Consider the following 24,759-nt stretch of genomic DNA (forward strand, 5'->3'; position numbering starts at 1 on the left):
TGGCTGTGTAATATTCCATTGTATGTATGGACCATACTGTCTTTATCAATTCATTTGTTGAAGGGCATCTCTTCTCTTTCTACAGTTTGGCAATTGTGGCCATTACTGCTATGACCATTGGGGTACAGATGACCTTTCTTATCACTACATCTGTATCTTTGGGGCAAATACCCAGTAGCACAATTGCAGGATCTTTAGGATAGCTTGAGGGATCTCCACACTGTTTTCCAACATGGCTGCACCAATTTGCATTCCCACCAAAAGTGTAGTAGTTTTCCCCTTTCTTCACATTCTCTCCAACACTTGTAGTTTACTGTCTTGTTAATTTTGGCCATTCTAACTGGTGTAAAGTGGTATCTCAATGTGGTTTTGATTTAAATTTCCTTGATGAATAATGATAATGAACATCTTTTCATGTGTCTGTTAGCCATTTGTATGTCTTCTTTGGAGAAGTAACAATTACCTAACAATACAGGTAAGGTTTATGGAACTGTCTTAAATTATACACAAATGGAAACTTGTGCTAATCACTTCATTTTTTCCATTTTTATGTAGCTCCTTTAATTCACCAAACTGTGCACTCTAAATCTGAAGTTTATTGTGTGTAATTATACTCCTGTGACTTAATAAAGTAGGGAGATATCTGTGGTGCATGGCTAATGGTAGGATCTAGAGCATAGGTAGCTGACTCTACATTGAAGGTCTGGGAGAGAGCTCTTCTAACAGGGAAGAAAAGCAAGAGTTGTATGGATGTAGGAACAGTGGGCAGAAAGTAAAACAATCCACAAGAGTTCATTTAATTTGTAATAGAAGGGTATGTTACATATAGAAATGTGGCAATAAGGCCATAAATTGGCTGAAAAAGAAGAGCACTATAGCTTCATATAACATCACTTATGAACCTTAGAAATGCAACATAGATTTCACACCTGACTCCAGACCCATGAGGAGCTCACCAGAGATCCAGAATATAATGCCATTTGATTGTAAATGTATTAGTTATGAGGAAAACAAAGGCAAGAAAATGTAGGCAAAAGTCAATTTCCTTACATCCTGCAGCCCCTGATGAATCCCTGAGACATGGAGAACGTGACACTCCTCCAGGAATCATGTCTGCCTTCATATTGATGTTTTATTATAGACTAAAAGCAACCATATCTTGGCAATAATCCAAACTGCAGGGTTCTGTAAACCTCATGTTCAGCATAAATTCCATAGAAACTTATATCACCTCTAACCCTCCTTCTACAAACTCCAAAATAAAAAATCAGTCACTTTTCAGAATCCTGATCCACCTCTTTATGCCCATATAACTTGCCCACATACTATAATAAAATCACATTTCTGCATGATAAAATGTCTTAAGAATTCTTTCTTGACTGTTGTGTTCAGCCACCCCACTTCAGTATGATATCCCATTTGACAAGGAGAGTCTGTTATACAGCAAGAGCTGACTGACACAATAATCCAAATGAACAGACCTAAGGCAGTTAGAACATGTGCTGCATTCTATTTGCGGCTTATGATCTGATATTAAGGAGAGCAGTCATGATCATTGTTATTCAAGTTTATTTCTGGTGACATTATGAACAAGTGACTATATGCGGGCTCCTTTTTGGGTCACTGGGACAGTCTGAAGGACATGGTATTGGTGACTCTGAACCACACAATCGGCAGGGCGTCCAACTTTCCAGTGAATCATCTTCTGATCATGCATGTGGAAAGATTTATGAGTAGGAAGGAGGCACAAAATGGATGATGCTGATAATGTTCTTTCACCATCTCTTAGCATTTGTGACAAATATTAGGAACGGAATTATTTCATGAATGAAAGAGCCATATTACCATGTAACTTTGTAAATTTTCAGTAAAAAGAGGAAGATGATTCAATGATAAAACATTCAATGATAAAACTAACAAACCCTTTGTCTCAATGAATAAATCCCTTCAAATGTGGACACCAATTTTTCTTGCTCTAATAAGCAGATGCACAACATAAACTTTGATGTAAAAGAAAGAAAGAAAGAAAAAGAAAAAAGAAACATTTTGTGTAGTAAAAAAGGGGTGTTTTGAAATTTTGCTTCATCATATTTATGGTCATCCTGACACTAAGAACAAACCATCTTTTTTTTTTTTTTAATTTCTTTTCAGCATAACAGTATTCATTATTTTTGCACCACACCCAGTGCTCCATGCAATCCGTGCCCTCTCCAATACCCATTATCTGGATCCCCCAACCTCCCATCCCCTGCTCCTTCAAAAACTTCAGGTTGATTTTCAGAGTCCATAGTCTCTCATGGTTCACCTCCCCTTCCAATTTCCTCCAACTCCCTTCTCCTCTCTATCTCCCCTTGTCCTCCATGCTATTTGTTATGCTTCACAAATAAGTGAAACCATATGATAATTGATTCTCTCTGCTTGACTATTTCACTAAGCATAATCTCTTCCAGTCCCGTCCATGTTGCTACAAAAGTTGGGTATTCGTCCCTTCTGATGGAGGCATAATACTCCATAGTGTATATGGACCACATCTTCCTTATCCATTCGTCCGTTGAAGGGCATCTTGGTTCTTTACACAGTTTGGCGACTGTGGCCATTGCTGCTATAAACATTGGGGGTACAGATGGCCCTTCTTTTCACTACATCTGTATCTTTGAGGTAAATACCCAGTAGTGCAATTGCAGGGTCATAGGGAAGCTCTATTTTTAATTTCTTAAGGAATCTCCACACTGTTTTCCAAAGTGGCTGCACCAACTTGCATTCCCACCAACAGTGGAAGAGGGTTCCCCTTTCTCCACATCCTCTCCAACACATGTTGTTTTCTGCCTTGCTAATTTTGGCCATTCTAACTGGTGTAAAGTAATATCTCAATATGGTTTTAATTTGAATCTCCCTGATGGCTAGTGATGAGGAACATTTTTTCATATTTCTGATAGCTATTTGTATGTCTTCACTGGAGAAGTGTCTGTTCATATCTTCTGCCCATTTTTTATATGATTGTCCATTTTGTGTGTGTTGAGTTTGAGGAGATCTTTATAGATCCTGGATATCAAACTTTTGTCTGTGCTGTCATTTGCAAATATCTTCTCCTATTCCGTGGGTTGCCTCGTTGTTTTTTTTTTTTTTTTTTTTTTTGACTATTTCTTTTGCTGTGCAGAAGCTTTTGGTCTTGATGAAGTCCCAAAATTTCTTCTTCACTTTTGTTTCCTTTGCCTTTGGAGACATATCTTGAAAGAAGTTGCTGTGGCTGATATCGAAGAAATTACTGCCTATGTTCTCCTCTAGGATTCTAATGGATTCCTGTCTCACATTGAGGTCTTTTATCAATTTTGAATTTATCTTTGTGTACAGTGTAAGAGAAAGGTCGAGTTTCATTCTTCTACATATAGCTGTCCAGTTTTCTCAGCACCATTTATTGAAGACACTGTCTTTTTTCCATTGTATATTTTTGTCTGTTTTGTCGAGGATTAATTGACCATAGAGTTGAGCGTCCATATCTGGGCTCTGTATTCTGTTCCTCTGGTCTATGTGTCTGTTTTTATGCCTGGGCTACAAGGATGGTTCAACATTCGCAAATGAATCAATGTGATAGAACAAATCAATAAAAGAAGAGAGAAGAACCACATGGTCCTCTCAATTGATCCAGAAAACACATTTGACAAAATCCAGGACCCATTCCTGATTAAAACGCTTCAAATTATAGGAATAGAGCAAATGTTCCTGAACTTTATAAAATCTATCTATGAAAGACTCACAGCAAATATCATCCTCAATGGGAAAAAGCTTGCAGCCTTCCCGTCGAGATCAGAAACACGACAAGGATGCCTACTCTCACCAGTTTTGTTCCACATAGTATTAGAAGTCCTAGCAACAGCAATCAGACAACAAAGAGAAATAAAAGGTATCCAAATTGGCAATGAAGAAGTCAAACTCTCTCTCTTCACAGATGACATGATTCTTTTTATGGAAAACCCAAAAGACTCCACCCCAAACTACTGGAACTCATACAGCAATTCAGCAACGTGGCAGGATACAAAGTCAATGTGCAGAAATCAGTGGCTTTCTTATCCACTAACAATGGAAATACAGAAAGGGAAATTAGAGAATTGATTCCATTTACTATAGCACCAAGAACCTTAAGATACCTGGGAAGAAACCTAACCAAACAGGTAAAGGATCTGTACTCGAGGAACTACAGAACACTCATGAAAGAAATTGAAGAAGACACAAAAAGATGGAAGACCATTCCATGCTCTTGGATCGGAAGAATAAACATTGTTAAAATGTCTATCCTGCCTAGAGCAATCTATACTTTTAATGCCATTCCGATCAAAATTCCACCGGTATTTTTCAAAGAGCTGGAGCAAATAATTCAAAAATTTGTATGGAATCAAAAGAGACCCTGAATTGCTAAAGAAGTGTTGAAAAACGAAAATAAAACTGGGTGCATCACCTTACCTGATTTCAAGCTTTTTTTATATCAAATTTTCCTTTCAAGGTAAACCCCACTGGAGAGATATGTTTGCTAATCAGTGCTTGCCAGGGTCTATGGTAGGCTCTCTGGAAATTGGCTGAATCACAGACTAAAAACAGGAGACTTATTAAGAAACACTGGGGCATGTTTGTAGAGTAAGTGCCTGACATTAAGCTTTGGATTTTTGAGACATCCATTTCTTTTAAAAAAAAATTATTTTATTTTCCTAGTGTTCCAAGATTTATTGTTTATGTACCACACCCAGTGCTCCATGCAATACGTGTCCTCCTTAACACCTACCATCAGGCTTACCCATCCCCCCAATACCCCCCCTTCCAAAACCCTCAGGTTTTTTTTCTCAGAGTTTAGTCTCTCATGGTTCATCTCCCCTTTTGATTTCCCCCAATTCACTTTTCCTTTCCTTCTCTTAATGTCCTCCATGTTATTCCTTATTCTCCACAAGTAAGTGAAACCATATGACAATTTATTCTCTCTGCTTGACTTATGTCACTCAGCATAATTTCCTCTGGTCCTGTCCATGTTGACATAAAAGTTGGGTATTTATCCTTTTTCATAGCTGTGTAATATTCCATTTTATATATGAACCATATCTTCTTTATCCATTCATCTGTTGAAAGACATCTTTTCTCTTTCCATACTGTGGCGATTGTGGCAATTACTGCTATAAACATTGGGGTACATATGACCCTTCTTTTCAACTACATCTGTATCTTTGGGGTAAATAGCCAGTAGAGCAATTGTAGGGTTATAGGGTAGCTATATTTTTTTATTTTTTTGAGGAATCTCCACACTGTTTTTCAAAGTGGCTGTACTAACTTGCATTTATATAAACAGTGTAAGAGGGATCCCCTTTCTCCACATCCTCTTCAACACTTGTTGTTTCTTGTCTTGTTAATTTTTGCCATTCTAACTGGTGTAAGTTGGCATCTTAATTTCATTTTGATTTGAATTTCCCTGATGGCTAATGATGATGAGGCAATCATTTCAAAGAAAAAAAAAAAGGTGACTAAACTTATTATCAGGTGTGGGACACAATTACCAGAGAAGAACTCTGACTGCTCCAGCCATGCAGTACGTCTTCAAAAAACCCTAGGTAATGTCTATACTGACACATGAGTGACCCTGCTTTTCCTCTTGAGCAGCTGAATTATAATCATATAAAATTCTCCAATAATGAGTGAACCCATAAACCTCTAGCCACTCTGGTCATGGACCCCAATAAAGGCAGATCCCTCAATGACAGTGCTGTGTCTCCCTCTCAACGCATCTCTTCACCTCTGAGACCTTGTCCAATGACCTCTGGGATTCCATGTGTCCTTCAGGATTTATAAGGGATAAATCTGGTTTTGTTAGAGTTGTCTTTGGGTGATGCTGAGCCATGTCTTGAAATCAAAATGAGAACCCAGGGGCAGGTGCAGCCACAGCAGAAGCTCTGGTCAGGGAAGCATCTGTGGGAATGTCCACAAGCACATGGGTGCAAGGGAGTACCTGGGCTTTCCTAGTCTGTACACTCCTATCAGGAGCCTGAGACTTAAAGGGAGCCATGTTAGAGTCCACATTATCAGAAAGAGACATGAAGTTGTGATGGAAAAGATCTCAAAGGGAAAACTGTAATTTTGTATTTTCATCAACAATAAAGTTATGTGAAGGGCTTAGTGGACAAGTATATTTTCTTCCATATGAAAGAAAATATGATTATTCTTGGGAAATTTGGGGAAAATCTATATTACATGGTGTAAGTCATTTGAAATGAGATTAGTTTTAAGAATAGAACTTGTGCCATATAAGATACAGACAAAGGGGAATACAAAGTGATTTCCTTAACAACATGTAGAAGGAGCAGATTCTACTCCCACAGCCTGTTCAAGGAATAGCAGTTCTTGGCTCTGAGGCCTTGAACCCTGCAAGCATGGATGCTTCTTCAGCCCCAGAACGGTTGGTCCTCACATCGCTGGAACCCCAATGATAGTTGTGTGTTTTTTAAATTTAATTTCAAGTTATTTAACATACAGTATATTATGTGTTTCAGGGGTAGAACTTGTGGTTCATTAGTTGCATATAACACCCAGGGCTCATTACATCAAGTGCCCTCCTTAGTGCCCATTCTTTTCAGAGCCCTTGTTATATCTTTGTTCCTAAGGCTGTAGATGAAGGGGTTCAGCATGGGTGTGACCACCGTGTACATCACTGAGGCTACTGCACTTGAGTGGGAGCTCTGGGTGGCAGCAGAGCTAAGGTACACTCCTAGGCTCGTACAAAAAAATAAGGAGACAACTGAGAGGTGAGATGCACAGGTGGAAAATGCTTTATACTTCCCCTGGGCTGATGAGATCCCAAGTATGGAGGAAACAATCTTAGAGTAAGAGTAAAGGATTCCAGCAAGGGGAACACCAACCAGCAGGACTGCTGCAAAATACATCACCATGTTATTAATGAAGGTGTCAGAACAAGCAAGTTGGATCATCTGATTGAGTTCACAGAAAAAGTGGGGGATTTTCACCTCTGTACAGAAGGACAGCTGCAACACCATTGATATTTGTAAGAAGGAATGCAAGACACTTATGATCCAGGACCCCAGAACAAGCAGTCCACAGAGCCGGGGGTTCATGATGACTGTGTAGTGCAGGGGGTGACAGATGGCTACAAAGCGGTCATAGGCCATCACAGCAAGGAGGTAGATGTCCAACACTGAAAAGATTATTAAGAAGTACATCTGAGTAACACAGCCTGCATAGGTTATGACTTTGCTCTGAGTCTGGATGTTCCACAGCATCTTGGGAACAGTTGTAGAGGTGAAACAGATGTCCACAAAGGACAAGTTGACCAGGAAGAAGTACATGGGTGTGTAGAGTTTGGGGTCTATGCTGACAGCGAGGATGATGACCAGGTTTCCAAACACAGTGATCAGGTACATGGAGATGAAAAGCCCAAATATGAGGGGTTGCAGTTCTTGGTCCTCTGATAATCCCAGAAGAAGTAATTCTGGAATTTTTGTATCATTTCCTTGTTCCATGTGGTGGAGGTGACTTTTGGGAAAGAAGGAAACAACATGACAGACTTTTACACAAACTGTATTACTCACATATTTGAAATGTTACTTTTTATGCTTGGCAGTCCAGGAATTTATTTTAATTTTTTTTGCATGGATATGGCCCCCTTTAAGGTAACCCCTGTGTCATGTCTGATATAGTTGTTTCTCAATCAGTTTCTTCCCTAAGAACTCATATATTTCATAGGGTTACTAGGAAATTCTTAAAGTATTTTAGGAATATAAATTGACTGATGACCATGTTTCAGGCATTACCTAAGCAATGTGCATAGGGTGCTAAAGAACAAAAGTCCCTACAGTGATGTAGAAAGAATGTATAAGCATATAAGAGACTTACATAACTTTGCAGATGATGAGGGGTGCTAGAAAGAAAAGGAAAACAGGGATAAAGCAGACAGACAATTGGACATTGTATTTTTTGTGAGTATTTAGGCTAATTCTGCAAACAAGGTGACACTGGAACACAGAACTCAAGAGAAAGATTGATGCAGGGTTATGTGTGGAAGTGTGTGCCCAGAAGAGGGAATGGCCAGTACAAAGGTCCCAAAGAAGGTACTTGCTTCCAATGCTCATATCAATGAAGCCAAGCTAGTGCTGCAAGGGGAATGAACTGGAGAGAGACTGAGAACAGACGGCATCAGACATGCTAAGGAAGAAAGTGGCCTCTCTTCTACCTCTGAAACCTCTAGTCACAGGGACTTCTTTGTCCACACTGCCTCTCACATTGTATGCATCATGTTGCAAAGGCATCCCCAAACTGAAACACACCCCCTTCTTAGTGATCTCTCTTGATCGAGTTATGGGCCCTGTGTTGTGTCACCTTGGGATTTATGAGTCCTGGGGCCCTGTTGTGGGGACTGCTCACACTCGGTAGGTCACACACATCCAGGACACCATGACTCTTGGATTGTGTTATTCCCTTTTTTCAGTCCCCACCAATGGATCCAACCCAAGAAGGACAGGTCATTAATCTTTCCCCTGCAGAGTCCAGAAATGCAAATTCTTAAGTCTTCCATGGAGAAATAAACTGGAGGTTCCATATTGGGATAGCCATTTTCTGCTGTGATTTACACAAACATAAAAAATCTAGTGAATAAACAGAAGACAGAGAGTGAGATGGGGGGGTGAAATGAATGAGGGAGAAGAATGATTTAATAAGCTCAGGTGGTCCCTGAGAGACTCTGAGGAAGAAAAAGCCCCCTTGATTCTGGAAGCTTCCTACCCCCTGATTACATCTCCCAATGTCCAGCACTAACAAGTGAACAGAGCAAACTTGTTCCAAAGACACTTAGTGATGTATTTTTAATGTATTCACACATTGATAAAATATAAATGTATGTAGATATTAACATATCTATATCTATCTATCTATCTATCTATCTATCTATTCCTATTATATATCCAAGACAAATGAGCAAATGGATAAACCAAAACTTGACAAAAGGAAGTATTCACAACACAATAAAAAGTGGACGTTTTTGTATCAAGCATAGAAGACTTATTTTTTCTGTCCCTCCTGTACCATTATTTGACTAATTCATTTCTATGTGGTATGACAGAGGATGAGATTTCCCCTTTCTCCATTCTCCTATGTGATATCTTTGCATTGATATTTTTGGGCTTTGGGTATTAATCTCTTTTTGACAAACCCAATGGGCACACTCTAATCCTCATTCTGGATTTCATACCACATGCGAAGGTGTCCCCAGACTATGCTCTGTAATCCAGCCCACACTATTACAGTATATCCCTTTTACTGAATAACTTGCTTCATATGATGATGCCATATGATTACGCACATTTATTTCATTGTACTCTGTCCTCACTGTAATGAAACATCCAAAAGAGACAGGACTTAAGCTTCTTGGTTCATTTTCTTTTTTCCACCAAGTTATCTTGGTGAAATATATGTTTAAAATAAAACGATGTAAGGATATGAAAAGTTAAAATGAAAAGAATAAAGGGATCACAAAATCATGTTGGAATGAATAGTTTTAAAACAACTGCTATAAGCCAAATTCTATGAAAAATCAAAATGAACTAAAATAGATAAATAAATAAATAACAAAAATTAGTGATGGCAGCAAATAGCAATAATTAGTGATTAATAATTAAATTGGGCAAGGCCTAGACATAAAATAATACAAAATTTAATGTTCCTAGAGTGTTCTGGCCCAAGTCAGATGCTCAGTTTTTATTTGTTAAATCAGTCAAGAATTAGATCTCAGTGTATACGGATATTTACCCTATGGCAAAGTTGTATTTCAGTTTTGCTGGAAAAGGTTGAATTCATAAATAAAAGCTTGCATAGAGGGACATCTACCTTGAGGAATATGAAATTGATCCCTTCCATCAGACATTTCACCAAATTTGGGAAGTTTATAAACCCAGTGTAAGTGTAACCGTACAATATGGTAGCATATCAGGAAAACTATGTATGAAATTTACAGGTGGGAAGCATCACTTAAATAAAGTAAGAAACCCCAAAGCAAGAAGATAAGCAAATTTAAATAAGATTTAAAATGTTTGGGTGAGTTAGAATGGCAAAAATCGGGGCAAGAAGCAATAAATGTTGGAGAGGATTTGGAGAAAGGGGAACCCTCTTACACTGTTGGTGAGAATGCAAGGTGGTGCATCCAGTTTGAAAATCAGTATGCAGTTTCCTCAAGAAATTAAAAGTAGAGCTATCCTATGACCCAGTAATTGCACTACTGTGTATTTACCCCAAAGATACAGATGTAGTGAAAAGAAAGACCATATGCACCCTTATGTTCATAGTAGCAGTTTACACAATAGCCATACTGTAGAAAGAGCCAAGATGCCCTTCAACAGATGAATGAATAAAGAAGATGTGGTCCATATACACAATGGAATATTACTCAGTCATCCAAAAGGATGAATACCCAACTTTTATATCAACATGGATGGGCTGGAGAAGATTTTGCTAAGTGAAATAAGTCAAGCAGAGTAAGTCAATTGTCTCATGGTTTCACTTATTTGTGGAATATAAGGGATAGCATGGAGGACATTAGGAGAGGGAAGGGAAAAATGAAGGGGGAGAAATCAGAGTGGAAGGTGAACCACAAGAGACTATGGACACTGGAAAACAAATGAGGGTTTTAGAAGGGAGGGCTGTGGGGAGCTGGATAAGCCTGGTAATGGCTATTAAGGAGGGCATGGATTGTGTGGAGTACTGGGTGTTGTATGCAAACAATGTATCATGAAACACTACATCAAAAACTAATGATGTACTGTATAGTGACTAATATAACATAAAAAAAATAAAATACAACAGCAACAACAATAAAAATGTTTTGGTGAAAATATGTTCCAAAAGTCAACTCAGAAGAAATGATCTGAGGAAATCATCTGAAATCCTAGTAACTGCAAAAAAAGGGAAAAAAAAGGTGAAGGAGAGTAATATATGGGGGTGCATAATAAAGGCCAATCAGAATGGTCATCAAATATATAATGTGTGCTGATACTGAGGGATAGATTAAGAAAACAACAAGAAATATCTCTATCACCAGCAACCTGGATGAAAAAAAAAAAAAAAGAAAAACACTTACAGAGCTGTTACATTGTTTGTGGTTGGAAATTTTAAACTGGTAGCCAAGGATTTACTCTGAATTTCATGGCAGAAAAGCATTAGATGATTGAAGGCAGAACCTGAAGGCAGCTGTGATCCAATACTAATATTATTTACCTCTGGGTTTCTCTGTCTCAGTGTCTTGGACATTCTGGTCAGAGAATGCCCTGGGGTGAGGGGTGTTCTGTGCATTATAGCGTGTTTAGAGTATCTTTGACCTTCATGCACACCTCTCCAGTATGCAAAGCTGGCTCCAGACAGTGATCAATGATTCCCCAGGGGACAAAATCACAGCTGATAAGAACCACACATTGAGTGTAACAACCTCAGCATATTTTTTCTAGCATTGCTATAATAGCAATTTATTAGTAAAAAATATGAAAGACCTTAAAAGTGTGAGTGGGAGTCACTTTGTGAAATTGATATTAGTACTAATAATACATTAATTACTTAATCAAGCAAACAAATAAACACAGTGATCATTTGATCTGGACTAAGTTGAATTGGCTCTCAGGTGATGATGGGCCAATTTTCCTGTCTTCCATTCTCTCTGCCCCTGTTACCCAAGGTCCACAGGGATGCTGGACTCACCTGGCTGGGGTATCAGACAGGAAGGTGTCTTTGGGGAAGTCTGAATTCCTCCCTGGATGACAGATGACAGGGACTAAATCTCTGTCCTCAGCTGAGACAGCAGGAAGGAGTGAAACAAAAGGCCCCAAGCCAGAATACGGACTCAGAACAAACAGAAAAAATGCATGGCCCTTTCTATCCAAGACTGCACAGGCTGATGGATGAGGAGGTATTTACAGCTCTCTGTATCTGCTCATTAGGAACATTTCACTCTTGTGATTCCAAACTCTAAGCAAATGATTCCCATGTGGAAAATTCCTCTGGGCAGAAAAGAATGCTTTCATAATGAGTCTTCATTCCCAAAAGACTAGGTTAGATATCAGGTGAATACAGTTCTTTTTGTTTGTTTGTTTTTCGTTTTACTGATTTTCCATAACCTTGCCCCCCTTCGGGATGTGGAATGTTCTAGCACCTTATCTCATCTCTGACTTACAGTTTTCTTCAAGTCTGGAACCTGCCTAGATTAGGTCTCTTTATCTTCAAAGCATTGTCTTGTGGTGAGGACCCAGCCCTGCAACTCCTGACCGGGTCTATTTTTCTTTTCAATAAAGCAGAGAAGTGGATTCTTCTGATAATGAGCCTTGACCACTATACAGATTGACTTTCAGACACATTTGCTGTTATAATTGGGAATCTTTACTTTATACAAGTTAAGAGCTGTGGTTTAGGCTCTTATTATAAAATGGTTGTTTATTATAACAGATGTATTTAGATCTTATGAGCTTCACATCTCATAGGGATTCTTTGATTTAATTTTTATAATCACCTTATCTCTGCAGAAGTACACTTAAGAACTCCAATCTACATTGTAGAAATAGTGCTTGGTTCTGCCTAGTGATCTGTGTAATTTAATATCAAAGTATTCTGTAGGTCTTGAGTGTCATTCTCTCAGGATCCTTATAGTTCTCAAGCTCTGGGGCAGTGGTTCTCAACCAGAAATGAATTTTCCCCAGGTTACTACTGATGATATCTGAAAAGATGTTGCTGAACAGCTACAATATGAAGGAAAGAATCCCCAATATATTATCCTGCCACAAATGTCAACCGTTAATGGTGAGAAATCCATCTATACCTGCATCATTGTGCCTCTGAATCCACACAGATCCCACTACAGATGTATAATTTGATCACAGGTCCAGGGAGACCCAGTGATTATGCATGTCAAGCAAGACACTGGGAGATGTTGATGTTCAGGCCTTGTTGTGTGGACCACTCTTTGATTAGCAAGGCTGTGATCCTGCATTAGAGATGGTGTAGGGAGTTTTAAGTCTTTTAACCAAATATTGACATTGAATGGAATTTGAAGGAATAGTGTATTCACCCATTCTTGAGGCTATATAAATTCTGTGTTTATTGCTTTTATAAGTGACCAAAATAAGAAACTTGTGAAAAATATTTTGTAGTAGTAAGCTGAAGAAGACTTTTAAATATAGGTCCTCTCACCTTTTAATACCTAGTTTTGTTATGTGTTATTTTTTATAGCAAAGAATTGTTATGATAACAGATTTTACAGGGTTGCTAATCAGCTGCCATTAAGATAAAAAGATCAGAAATAATTGTACGGGTGGGGATAAGGTAATCAAAATGGTCCTCCAAATGTTGAGGGAGATGAAAGAGGCGGTGTCAGAGAGACTTTGAAAATGGTGCCCTGCTGGCTATGAAGGTTGAGGAAGAGCCAGGAGCCCAGGAAAGCAGGTGGTCAGCAAGAGAGACTGGAATTAGAAAGGAAACAGATTCTCCCTTGAGCCTTGAGAAGAAGCTCAAACCTGCCGACATCTTGCTATTAGCCTGATGAGACTCCTTCCAAGCTTCTGCCTCCAGAATTGCAAGAGCAAGTGTGGTTTTCAGCAACTGGTGTGGGGTATGTTTTACAACAGCAGGAGGAACCTCATATGGACATAGTCATAAAATTATTTGAGGAAACTGAATTTAAGCCTTTGAATTCATTCATCAGTCTCTCTTGGGTAAGGGCAATTTCTTCTTCTTTATTTAAAAGATTTTATTTATTTATTTGACAGACAGAGATCACAAGTAGGCAGAGAGGCAGGCAGATAGAGAGAGGAGAAATCAGACTGCCCACAGAGATGAGAGTTGATGTGGGGCTCGATCCCAGGTCCCTGGGATCATGACCTGAGCTGAAGGCAGAGGCTTTAACCCACTGAGACACCCAGGCACCCCAGTTAAGGGCAATTTCTATTTAGAGAGCCCACATTAAGTATAATACAGTCTAGTTTCATCCATGGTTGCAAATACCATATGATTTCACTAATATGTGGAATTTAAGAAAAATAACAGATGAGCATAGAGGAAGGGAAGGAAAAATAAAATGGGGTAAAAACAGGGAGGCAAAACATAAGAGACTCTTGATTATGGGAAACAAACTGAGGGGTGATGTAGGGATGTAGGTGGGGAATGGGGTAACTGGGTGATAGTTATTAAGGAAGGCACTTGTTGTGATGAGCAGTGGGTGGTGTATGTAGGTGATAAATCACTAAACTCTACCCCTGACACTAATATTACACTATTTTTGAACTAACTTGAATTTAAGTAAACTCTTGAAAGAAAAATTAATAAAATGAAAGCAAGCATGTCTTAATTAAGTAGAAAATAAATTAAATAATCCTTTCAAAGAAACTGATCCTAGTTTTGTTGATCACTTCTACTGTTCTTTTAGTTTCTATTTCATTTATTTCTGCTCTGATCTTTATTATTTCTCTTCTCCTGCTAGACTTAGGCTTTATTTACTGTTCTTTTTCAGCTTCTTTAGGTGTAGAGTTAGGTTGTATTTTTGAGACCTTTCTTGTTTCTTGATAAAGGCTTAGATTAAGAGAAAAACTATTGATATATCTATAGTAATCAAGGATCCAAATAAAAGATAATAAAATAAAAAAAAAACCCACAAAGGCTTGAATTGCTACATACTTTTGTCTCTGGACTGCCTTTGCTGCATCCCAAAGATTTTGAACAGCTGTGTTTTCATTTCACTTGTTTCCATGAATTTTTTAAATTCTTTAATTTCCTGGTTGACCCATTCCTTCCTTAGTAAGATGCTCTCTGGCCTCCATGTATTTAAGTTCTTCCCAACTTTCCTCCTGTTATTGAGTCCTAGTTTCAGAGCATTGTGGTCTGAAAATATGCAGTGAGTGATCCCAATCTTTTGGTACTGACTGAGACCAGTATCAAACTGGTCTCATTTGCAACCCAGGGTGTGATCTATTCTGGAGAATGTTCCATGTGCACTAGAGAAAAGTGTGTATTCTGTTGCTTTGGGATGGAATGTCCTGAACATACCTGTGAGGCCCATCTGGTCCAGCGTGTCCTTTAAAACCTTTATTTCCTTGTTGATCTTTGATTAGATGATCTGTCCATTTCAGCAAAGGGGGGTATAAAATTCTCCTACTATTATTGTATTACTGTCAATGTGTTTATTTGATTTTTTAAAAATTTATTTTTTATTTATTTTCAGCATAACAGTATTCATTATTTTTGCACCACACCCAGTACTCCATGCAATCCATGCCCTCTATAATACCCACCACCTGGTACCCCAACCTCCCACCCACCCGCCCCTTCAAACCCCTCAGATTGTTTTTAAGAGTCCATAGTCTCTCATGATTCACCTCACCTTCCTTTTGTTATTAATTGGTTTATATAGTTGGCTGCTCCCATGATGGGGCGTAGATATTTAAAGTCGGTAGATCTTGTTAGATAGACCCTTTAAGTATGATATAGTGTCCTTCTTCATCTACTATTATAGTCTTTGCCTTAAAATCCAATTTTTCTGATATAAGGATTGCCACCCCACCTTTCTTTAGATGTTCATTAGCATGGGAAATTATTTTCTACCCCCTCACTTTATTTTTATTTATCTTTTTGGCACATAACTTACTATTTTTTAAATTTTTATTTATTTTTAAAATTTCTTTTCAGTGTAGCAGCATTCATTGTTTATGTACCACTGTTCCATGCAATACATGCCCTCCATAATACCCACCACCAGTCTCACCCAACCTCCTACACCTCTCCCCTCTAAAGCCCTAGTTTGTTTCTCAGAGTCCACAGTTTCTCATGGTTAATATCCCCCTCCAATTTGCCCCAACTCACTTCTCCTCCCATCTCCCTCACTTTAAGTCTGGAGGTATCTTTGGGTCTAAAATGAGTTTCCTGTAGACAGCATATTGATGGGTCTTGTTTTTTTATCCACTCTGATACCTTGTGTCTTTTGATTGGGGCATTTAGTCCATTTACATTCAGGATAACTATTGAAAGATATGAATTTAGTGCCATTGTATTGCCTGTATGGTACTATATATTTTCTCTATTCCTTTCTTGTCTGTTACTTTTAGGCTCTCTCTTTGCTTAAAGGACCCCTTTCAATATTTCCTGCAGGGGTGGTTTGGTGTTTGCAAATTCTTTTAGTTTTTGTTTGTCCTGGAAGCTTTTTATTTCTCCTTCTATTTTCAATGACAGTCTAGCTGGATACAGTTTTTTTTGATGCATATTTTTCTCATTTAGGGCTTTGAATATATGCCAGTCTTTTCTGGCCTGCCAGGTCCCTGTGTATAAGTCTGCTACCAGTCTAATATTTCTACCATTTTACATTACAGACCTCTTGTCCTGAGCTACTTTCAGGATTTTATCTTTGTCTCTGAGACTTGGAAGTTTTACTGTTAGATGAAGGGGTGACCTATTTTTATTGATTTTGAGGAGGTTCTCTGTGTCTCCTGGATTTTGACGCTTGTTTCATTCCACAAATAAGGGAAATTCTCTGCTATAACTTGCTCAAATATACCTTCTGCCGCATCTGTCTTTCTTCTTCTTCTGGGATCCCAATTATTCTAATATTGTTTTGTCTTATGGTATCACTTATCTCTCGAATTCTCCCCTCGTAATTCAGTAGTCGTTTATCTCTCTTTTTCTCAGCTTCTTTATTCTCCATCATTCGGTTTTCTATATCACTAGTTCTCTCTTCTTCATCACATATCCTAGCAGTAAGAGCCTCCATTTCTTATTGCACTTCATTAATAGCCTTTTTTTTTTTATTTCAACTTGGTTAGATTTTAGTTGTCTTATTTCTCCAGAAAGGGACTTTATTTCTTTAGAAAAGGTTTCTCCAGTATCTTCTATGCTTTTTTCGAGCCCAGCTAGTATCTTTATAACTGTCATTCTGAGCTCTAGTTCTGACATCTTACTTATGTCTTTATTGATTTGGTTCCTGGCAGTTGGCACTGGCTCTTGTTATTATTATTATTATTATTTCTTGAGGTGAGTTTTTCCACCTTGTCATTTTGTCCAGAGAAGAATAGATAAATGAAAGAACAAAACACTTAAAGGGCAACAACGTCCCCATAAAATATTCACTAAACAAATCAGAAGAGACCTGAAACCAGGGGGAGAAGAAAGGAAAAGAAAAATATGATTAGGCTGGTGAATAGAACAGAGCCACACCCTTGATTTTGGATGTATTTTCTTTTTTCTTAATTTATTTTTTATTTATTTTCAGCATAACAGTATTCATTGTTTTGTACCACACCCAGTGCTCCATGAAATCTGTGCCCTCTCTAATACCCACCACCTGGTTCCCCCAACCTCCCATCCCCCCAACACTTAAAACCCCTCAGATTGTTTTTCAGAGTCCATAGTCTCTCATGGTTCACCTCCCCTTCCAATTTCCTCCAACTCCCTTCTCCTAACTCCCCATGTCCACCATGCTATTTGTTATGCTCCACAAATAAGTGAAACTATATGATAATTGACTCTCTCTGCTTGACTTATTTCACTCAGCATAATCTTCTCCAGTCCCGTCCGTGTTGCTACAAAAGTTGGGTATTCGTCCTTTCTGATGGAGGCATAATACTCCATAGTGTATATGGACCACATTTTCCTTATCCATTTATCTGTTGAAGGGCATCTTGGTTCTTCCCACAGTTTGGCGACCGTGGCCATTGCTGCTATAAACATTGGGGTACAGATGGCCCTTCTTTTCACGACATCTGTATCTTTGGGGTAAATACCCAGGAGTGCAATTGCAAGGTCCTAGGGAAGTTCTATTTTTAATTTCTTGAGGAATCTCCACACTATTCTCCAAAGAGGCAGCACCAACTTGCATTCCCACCAACAGTGTAAGAGTGTTCCCTTTTCTCCACTTCCCCTCCAACACATGTTGTTTCGTGTCTTGCTAATTTTAGCCATTCTAAGTGGTGTAAGGTGATATCTCAATGTGGTTTTAATTTGCATCTCACTGATGGCTAGTGATGATGAGCATTTTTTCATGTGTCTGATATCCATTTGTATGTCTTCATTGGAGAAGTGTCTGTTCATATTTTCTGCCCATTTTTTATATGATTATCTGTTTTGTGTGTGTTGAGTGGGAGGAGTTCTTGATAGATCCTGGATATCAACCTTTTGTCTGTACTGCCATTTGCAAATATCTTCTCCCATTACGTGGGTTGCCTCTTTGTTTTTTTTGACTGTTTCCTTTGCTGTGCAGAAGCTTTTGATTTTGATGAATTCCCAGAAGTTTATTTTGGATTTTGTTTCCTTTGCCTTTGGAAACATATCTTGAAAGAAGTTGCTGTGGCTGATATCGAAGAGATTACTGCCTATGTTTTCCTCTAGGATTCTGATGGATTCCTGTCTCACGTTGAGGTCTTTTATCCATTTTGAGTTTATCTTTGTGTATGGTGTAAGAGAAAGGTCGAGTTTCATTCTTCTACATATACCTGTCCAGTTTTCCCAGCACCATTTTTTGAAGAGACTGTCTTTTTTCAATTGTATATTTTTTCCTGTTTTGTTGAAGATTATTTGATTATAGAGTTGAGGGTCCATATCTGGGCTCTCTACTCTGTTCCACTGGTCTATGTTTCTATTTTTATGCCAGTCTCATGCTGTTTTGGTGATCACAGCTTTGTAACAAAGCTTGAAATCAGGTAACATGATGCCCCCCATTTTATTTTTGTTTTTCAACATTTCCTTAGCAATTTGGGGTCTCTTCTGATTCCATACAAATTTTAGAATTATTTGCTCCAGCTATAAGAATATGGCTGGAATGGTGGAATTTTTATTGCAACGGCATTAAAAGTATAGATTGTTCTCGGCAGTATAGACATTTTTTTTTAAATTTTTTATTTTTTATAAACATATATTTTTATCCCCAGGCAGTATAGACATTTTAATAATGTTTATTCTTCCGATCCAAGAGCATGGAATGGTCTTCCATCTTTTTGTGTCTTCTTCAATTTCTTTCATGAGTGTTCTGTAGTTCCTCAAGTACAGATCTTTTATCTCTTTTGTTAGGTTTATTCCCAGGTATCTTATGGTTCTTGCTGCTATAGTAAATGGAATTGATTCTCTAATTTCCCTTTCTGTATTTTCATTGTTAGTGCATAAGAAAACCACTGATTTCTGTACATTGACTTTGTATCCTGCCACATTACTGAATTGCTGTATGAGTTCTAGTAGTGTATTTTCATTTGTTACAAGAAACTGCATCCCAAAATTTTAAAGAAAGAAAAGATAATATATAAAACATATATATTTTATATACATATATATACACACATATATATGTACATATATAATTTTTATTTCATATATATGGTAAATATAATGAAGAGATGGAATATGACTGTAAAGATAAAAATTCAAAAGAGATTAAAAAAAGATTTAAAAAAGGAATTGATAGGAAGTGGTTGAAAAAAGAAAAAGAATGTGATCCCGCTGAGACTAGAACAAAGCCATATGCCAGATTTAGGGTATATTCTCGTCTTTTAGAAGAAACTGTATCCCAAAATTTTAAAGAAGGAAAAACTTACATTTATACAAAAAAATAATGTTAAATACAATGAAGGGATATAATCTGACTATAAAATGAAAATTAAAAAAGATTTTAAAAAAGATATTGATAAGTAATTAGTTAAAATATGTTAAAATAGGAAAGGGGAAACATTCAGAAAGACAATAAAAGAAAAAAAAACACTGAAAATTTAAAAAAAAATTACTTTGAAAGGCTAAAGGATCATGGGGAGAAAAGCCATGAATTCTCTGTGTTGTATACCCCTAGCACTGACGTTTTGCAGTTTTCATTGACCTGTAAACTTGGTCTTGGCTGGATGCTCTTGCTGATCTGGGAGATGGACTGTTGCAGTGATTCTCAAATGTCTTTGTCCAAGGTGGAAATGTGCCACCCTTGCCAGGAGCCAGGCTAAGCAATCTGCTTGGGTCTGCTCTTGGTAGCTTTTGTTTCCTGAAAGCTTTCCATACAGCTTTAGAGGATGTGCCCAATTTCTGGCCCCTGTTGAGCTGAAAACTCAGGACTCCCCCTCTTCAGTGCCCCCTCAAAGAAAAGAAGTCAATCAAGCCTATCTCCCTGGTCTCTGGCCACACTCTGAGCTCACCCAACTCATGACCGAGCATTTCTATCTCTGACATATGGCTCCATTTGGGGTCTCCAAACCCAGCAGATTCCTGAAAAATTCTCCCACACCACTCCTCCTGGGGGAGGAAGGGGGGGTCTCCCCAGATCTGCCACTTGTGGGGTCCCTCCTTGAAGAGTAGTGGCTCAACTGTGCCTCAGATGGTGGTTTTAGGTAATCCTGAGCTGAGAGCCTCTTCCTTGGCTGTCTCTGCAGCTGTCCTCCCCACTCCAATAGAGCTCTGTTGCACTCAGGCACTCCTGGTCTTTTTGTGACCCCATAGGTTCTGAGACCGCACTGTCACATGAGGGTTCCAACCTCCTCCCCCGCCCTTAACCTCTGGAGTGATGCCCCTCAGTGGAGCAGACTCTGAAAGTTCTGATTTTGTGCTTCACTACTCTATTGCTTGCTGGGAGTGACCCCTCCCCTCGCCGTCTATCTTGTTATATATCTGCTCAGATTCACTTCTCTACACATCTGACCTTTCAGGAAGTTTTCACTTTTCTGTTCATAGAATTGCTGCTATTCTTCTCTACCATCTCCTGTTGAGTTTGTTGGTGTTTATAATGGTTTGATAACTATCTAGCTGAATTTCTGGGACCAGACAGAATTCAGGTCTCCTACTCCTCTACCATCTTGCTCCGCCCCCTCATTATTGGTTTGTTAATATTCCCTATTTGTTCCTAATTTTTTCATAGTAAATTTGACATTTCTAGAGATTTATCAATTTCTTCTAGGTTTTCCAACTTGTTGGAGTGAAATTATTTATGCTTTGATTCTTTGTATTTCTGTTGTGTGAGTTGCAATGTATCATCTTTTGCTGTTAACTTTATTTATTTCCAGATTCTCCCTGACTCCTTTTCTTTGGCCTAACTAAAGTTTTGTCAATTATGTTTCACTTTCCAAAAATCACATCTTAGCTTTGTTAATCTTTTCCTTTTTTTAAACTCTAATAATACTTTTTTTTAAATTTATTTTCAGCATAACAATATTCATTATTTTTGCACCACACCCAGTGCTCTGTGCAATCCGTGTCCTCTCCAATTCCCAACACCTGGTTCCCCAACCTCCTACCCCCCCTTCAAAACCCACAGATTGTTAATCTTTTCTGTTGGCTTTTTGGTCTTACCATTTATGTTAGCTCTGGTATTTATTTCTTTTCCTTTGTTGCTTGGGACTTAGTTTGTCCTTCTTTTTCTAGGTCTGTGAATCATAAAATGAGGTTATTTACTTAAGGTATTTATTTATTTATTTATTTATTTTTAAATTCTTAAGGTATTTAATTTTTCTTAATGTAGGCATTTATTGCTATAAACTTTCCTCTTAGAGTTATTTTGCAGTATCCCATAAGTTTAGATATATGTGTTTCCATTTTCATTTGATTCAAGATTTTTGGTTTCTTCTTTCACCCATCAGCTATTCATGGTTGGTGTGGTTTAATTCCCACATACTTGCTAATACCTCAGATATTTGTACTCTTATATTCATTGCAGCATTTTTTCACAATAGTCAAGACATGGAAACAGCCCAATATCCATTGACAGATAAATTAATAATGGTGGCATATCTATACAATGGAGTTCACTAATAAAAAAGGAGAGTATCCTTTCTTTTGCTAAAACATGGATAGACCCCAAGGACACTAGGCTAAGTGAAATATACAGAGAAAGACAAATACTGCATGATCTCACTTATATGTGAAATAAAAAAATCTGAACTCGTATATACAGAAAGTTGATGTTTACCAGTGGCTGGGGTTTGGGAAAATGAGAAAATTCTGGTGAAAATCTACAAATCTTCAAGCATAAGGCAAGTTCTGGGACCTTAATGTACAACCTGGTCATTATGGACAAATATATTGTGTTGTATATTTGAATGTTGCTAACAGTGTATACACATCAAATGTTCTTACAAAAAAAAAATGGTACCTATGTGAAGTGATGGATGTACTCACAAACCCATCGTGATGATCATTTAACAACATACATGTATATGAAATCATAAAGTTGTATGCTTAAGCTTTCACAGTTTTGTATGCCTGTTACTGTACAGAGCAAAATGGAATCTCTCATTTCAAGCCAGAGCCTGTGTCAGGTAGGGACCCATGTCAAACAATGATGTAAGTGGTTAAGTTATCCCTGGGACCAATGTCAGCTCACACTGCAGAACTGATAATAAGAACCAGAGGAGTTCTTCAAGAACCTGAGAAGGATTAATCTCGTAAAAAATGGAAGGATTTTGGCATTAAATTATTAGACTCTTCAGACCTGACCCCTCTATGTCTGAGCCTTATAAAGGGAACTTCCCCCAGAGGCTCTGCCCGATTGATCTCTGAACAGAACTCAGATCCTTCACTTTTTGCGCTTTTACACAAGAATCTGTAAGTGCCAAGAGGTGACCCAGACCAGTTTGAGTCCTTATCTCAACCGTGTAGCCACAGAATGACTTTGCATTTTGTTCTCTAACTTCCTACACCCTTCTGTTATCTTGTTTAGTGTGTGGTTTGTCATCTGTCCTGCTTTGAGTGCTATTGAAGAAGCCAAGTTTAATCAAATGATGAATTGTCATTAAGTTTGGAATCCTGAGACTACCTTAATTATGATTTAACTTTACCTTATGATTGAATAAAACTGACATTGTGGAAAAACACACTTGTGTGTGCACCTTCATAGTGTGCTCAAGACAATTACATTTCAGTAAAATTGGAAAAATGAAGAAAAAATATTTTCTTGTCTGTCTTCTATTTGCATTTCAAATGTAACCTCTTTCTAGTGGAAACCTCCCCATAAAAAAAAAAAAAAGGTAAAACACAGTACCAAGATGAAATCCATTATGAATATTTCAATGGAAAGGTCAATCAATGGGAAAACAGTATTTATATAAGGACACCATGAAGATAGTATCAGTGATATAACAGCTTTTAGCTCCATCATTCAGTGAGTTACATACAAGGTCCCTGTCTATCTGAGGCATCTGGAAATAAACTCTTTTATTTTTTAAGATTTTATTTATTTATTTGACAGAGAAAGATCACAAGTAGGCAGAGAGGCAGGTGTGGGGGGGAAGCAGGCTCCCCGCTGAGCAGAAAGCCTGATGTGGAACTTGATCCCAGGACCCTGAGATCATGACCTGAGCTGAAGGCAGTGGCTTAACCCACTGAGCCACCCAGGTGCCCCTGGAAAGAAACTTTTTTATTGCTTTGATCTTTTCTTAGACTAGGAATGGTGATCTACAGGCAAGGGGTGGTAAGAAATAGTTACCTTTAAAAGAAAGTCTGACCCTCTAGAGTAGAATCTCCATAATTGTCCAGTAGACACATGATTCAATCTCACTGTGTTCTCTAAGATCATTCCACTGGTGAAGGTGAACATGGACATGAAAAATTTCAAATTAAAATTTACACCAGTGATAGACTGTTTGCAGAGTTGGTCCCACATCCCCGTCTTTCTCTGTAGCCATGTGTATGACAATGCATGCAGTACCTTCCATCATGTGGTGGGGACCCTTCATTAACCTTTTTTATCTGGGATGGATTAGGATTTTTCATTTGCTGTGGCCAGCAGAATATGATAGGAGTGACAGTGGACCTTAGAACCTTGATGTATTTCTGCTGCTCTATCTTGGAACTCTGTATCCAAAAAGTGAATTAAGCTGGATGGTCTGCCAGAGGAAGTGAGGACATGTACAGCAGAGCCCAGTTGTCCAAGCCAAGGTCACTCTGGCTAGCCAAGCCCCAGTTATATTAGGATGCCCTGGAGAGATCAGCAGAGTACCCCAAGCTGACACTCAGCTGACTCAAGACTCTTGAGGAAATGAATGGAGATTAGAACAACTCATTGCCAACCATACAATTTCACTTGATACTGAAGACATTATATCAAGCCATTTACTTTCAGGATGGCTTGCTATGCAGCAACATTAATTATCATTCTGTTATATGTAATTTTTTTTGTATATATATATACATATGTATATATGTATATATATATGTATATGTATATATACATATATATATATGCCAGGATCAAACAACTCATCAGGAATTCATGCTTTCTTTTGACTATAGAAACATGTTGACTTTGGCCCAATGACACTCATTTTCAATTTTGACTTCCAGAACTGGAAGAGTATAAATTTGTTTCTTTTAAACCCTCAATGTGGTAACTGGTGATAGTAGCAATAGGAGAGTGACAAAGGTATTTCTCTGATTAAATTCTCTTTGGATAAACTGATTTTTTAAAGATTCTTTACTCGGGCACCTGGGTTGCTCAGTGGGTTAAGCCTCTGCCTTCAGCTCGGGTCATGATTTCAGGGTCTGGGATCAAGCCCCGCATTGGGCTCTCTGTTCAGTGGGGAGCCTGCCTTCCCCTCTCTTTCTGCCTGCCTCTCTGCCTACTTGTGACCTCTGTCAAATAAATAAATAAAAGCTTTTTTTTTTAATATAATTTTTTATTTTTTATAAACATATATTTTTATCCCCAGGGGTACAGGTCTGTGAATCACCAGGTTTACACACTTCACAGCACTCACCAAAACACATACTCTCCCCAATGTCCATAATACCACCCCCTTCTCCCAAACC

At 38.2% G+C, this 24,759-nt stretch overlaps 1 protein-coding gene across 1 annotated transcript; it reads right to left on the reverse strand.

Moving 5' to 3' along the window:
* Window positions 1-6,438: 6,438 nt before the first annotated feature.
* LOC131823663 (olfactory receptor 7A17-like) lies at window positions 6,439-7,508 on the reverse strand. The gene is made up of 2 exons (XM_059160271.1): window positions 6,600-7,508; window positions 6,439-6,462 (listed from the first exon to the last, which is right to left on the reverse strand). Exons 1-2 carry the CDS (start codon window positions 7,506-7,508, stop codon window positions 6,439-6,441), a joined length of 933 nt encoding a protein of 310 aa, XP_059016254.1.
* Between the last annotated feature and the right edge of the window lie 17,251 nt (window positions 7,509-24,759).

Source organism: Mustela lutreola, chromosome 2 (assembly GCF_030435805.1).
Source record: "Mustela lutreola isolate mMusLut2 chromosome 2, mMusLut2.pri, whole genome shotgun sequence".
Lineage (NCBI taxonomy): Eukaryota > Metazoa > Chordata > Mammalia > Carnivora > Mustelidae > Mustela > Mustela lutreola.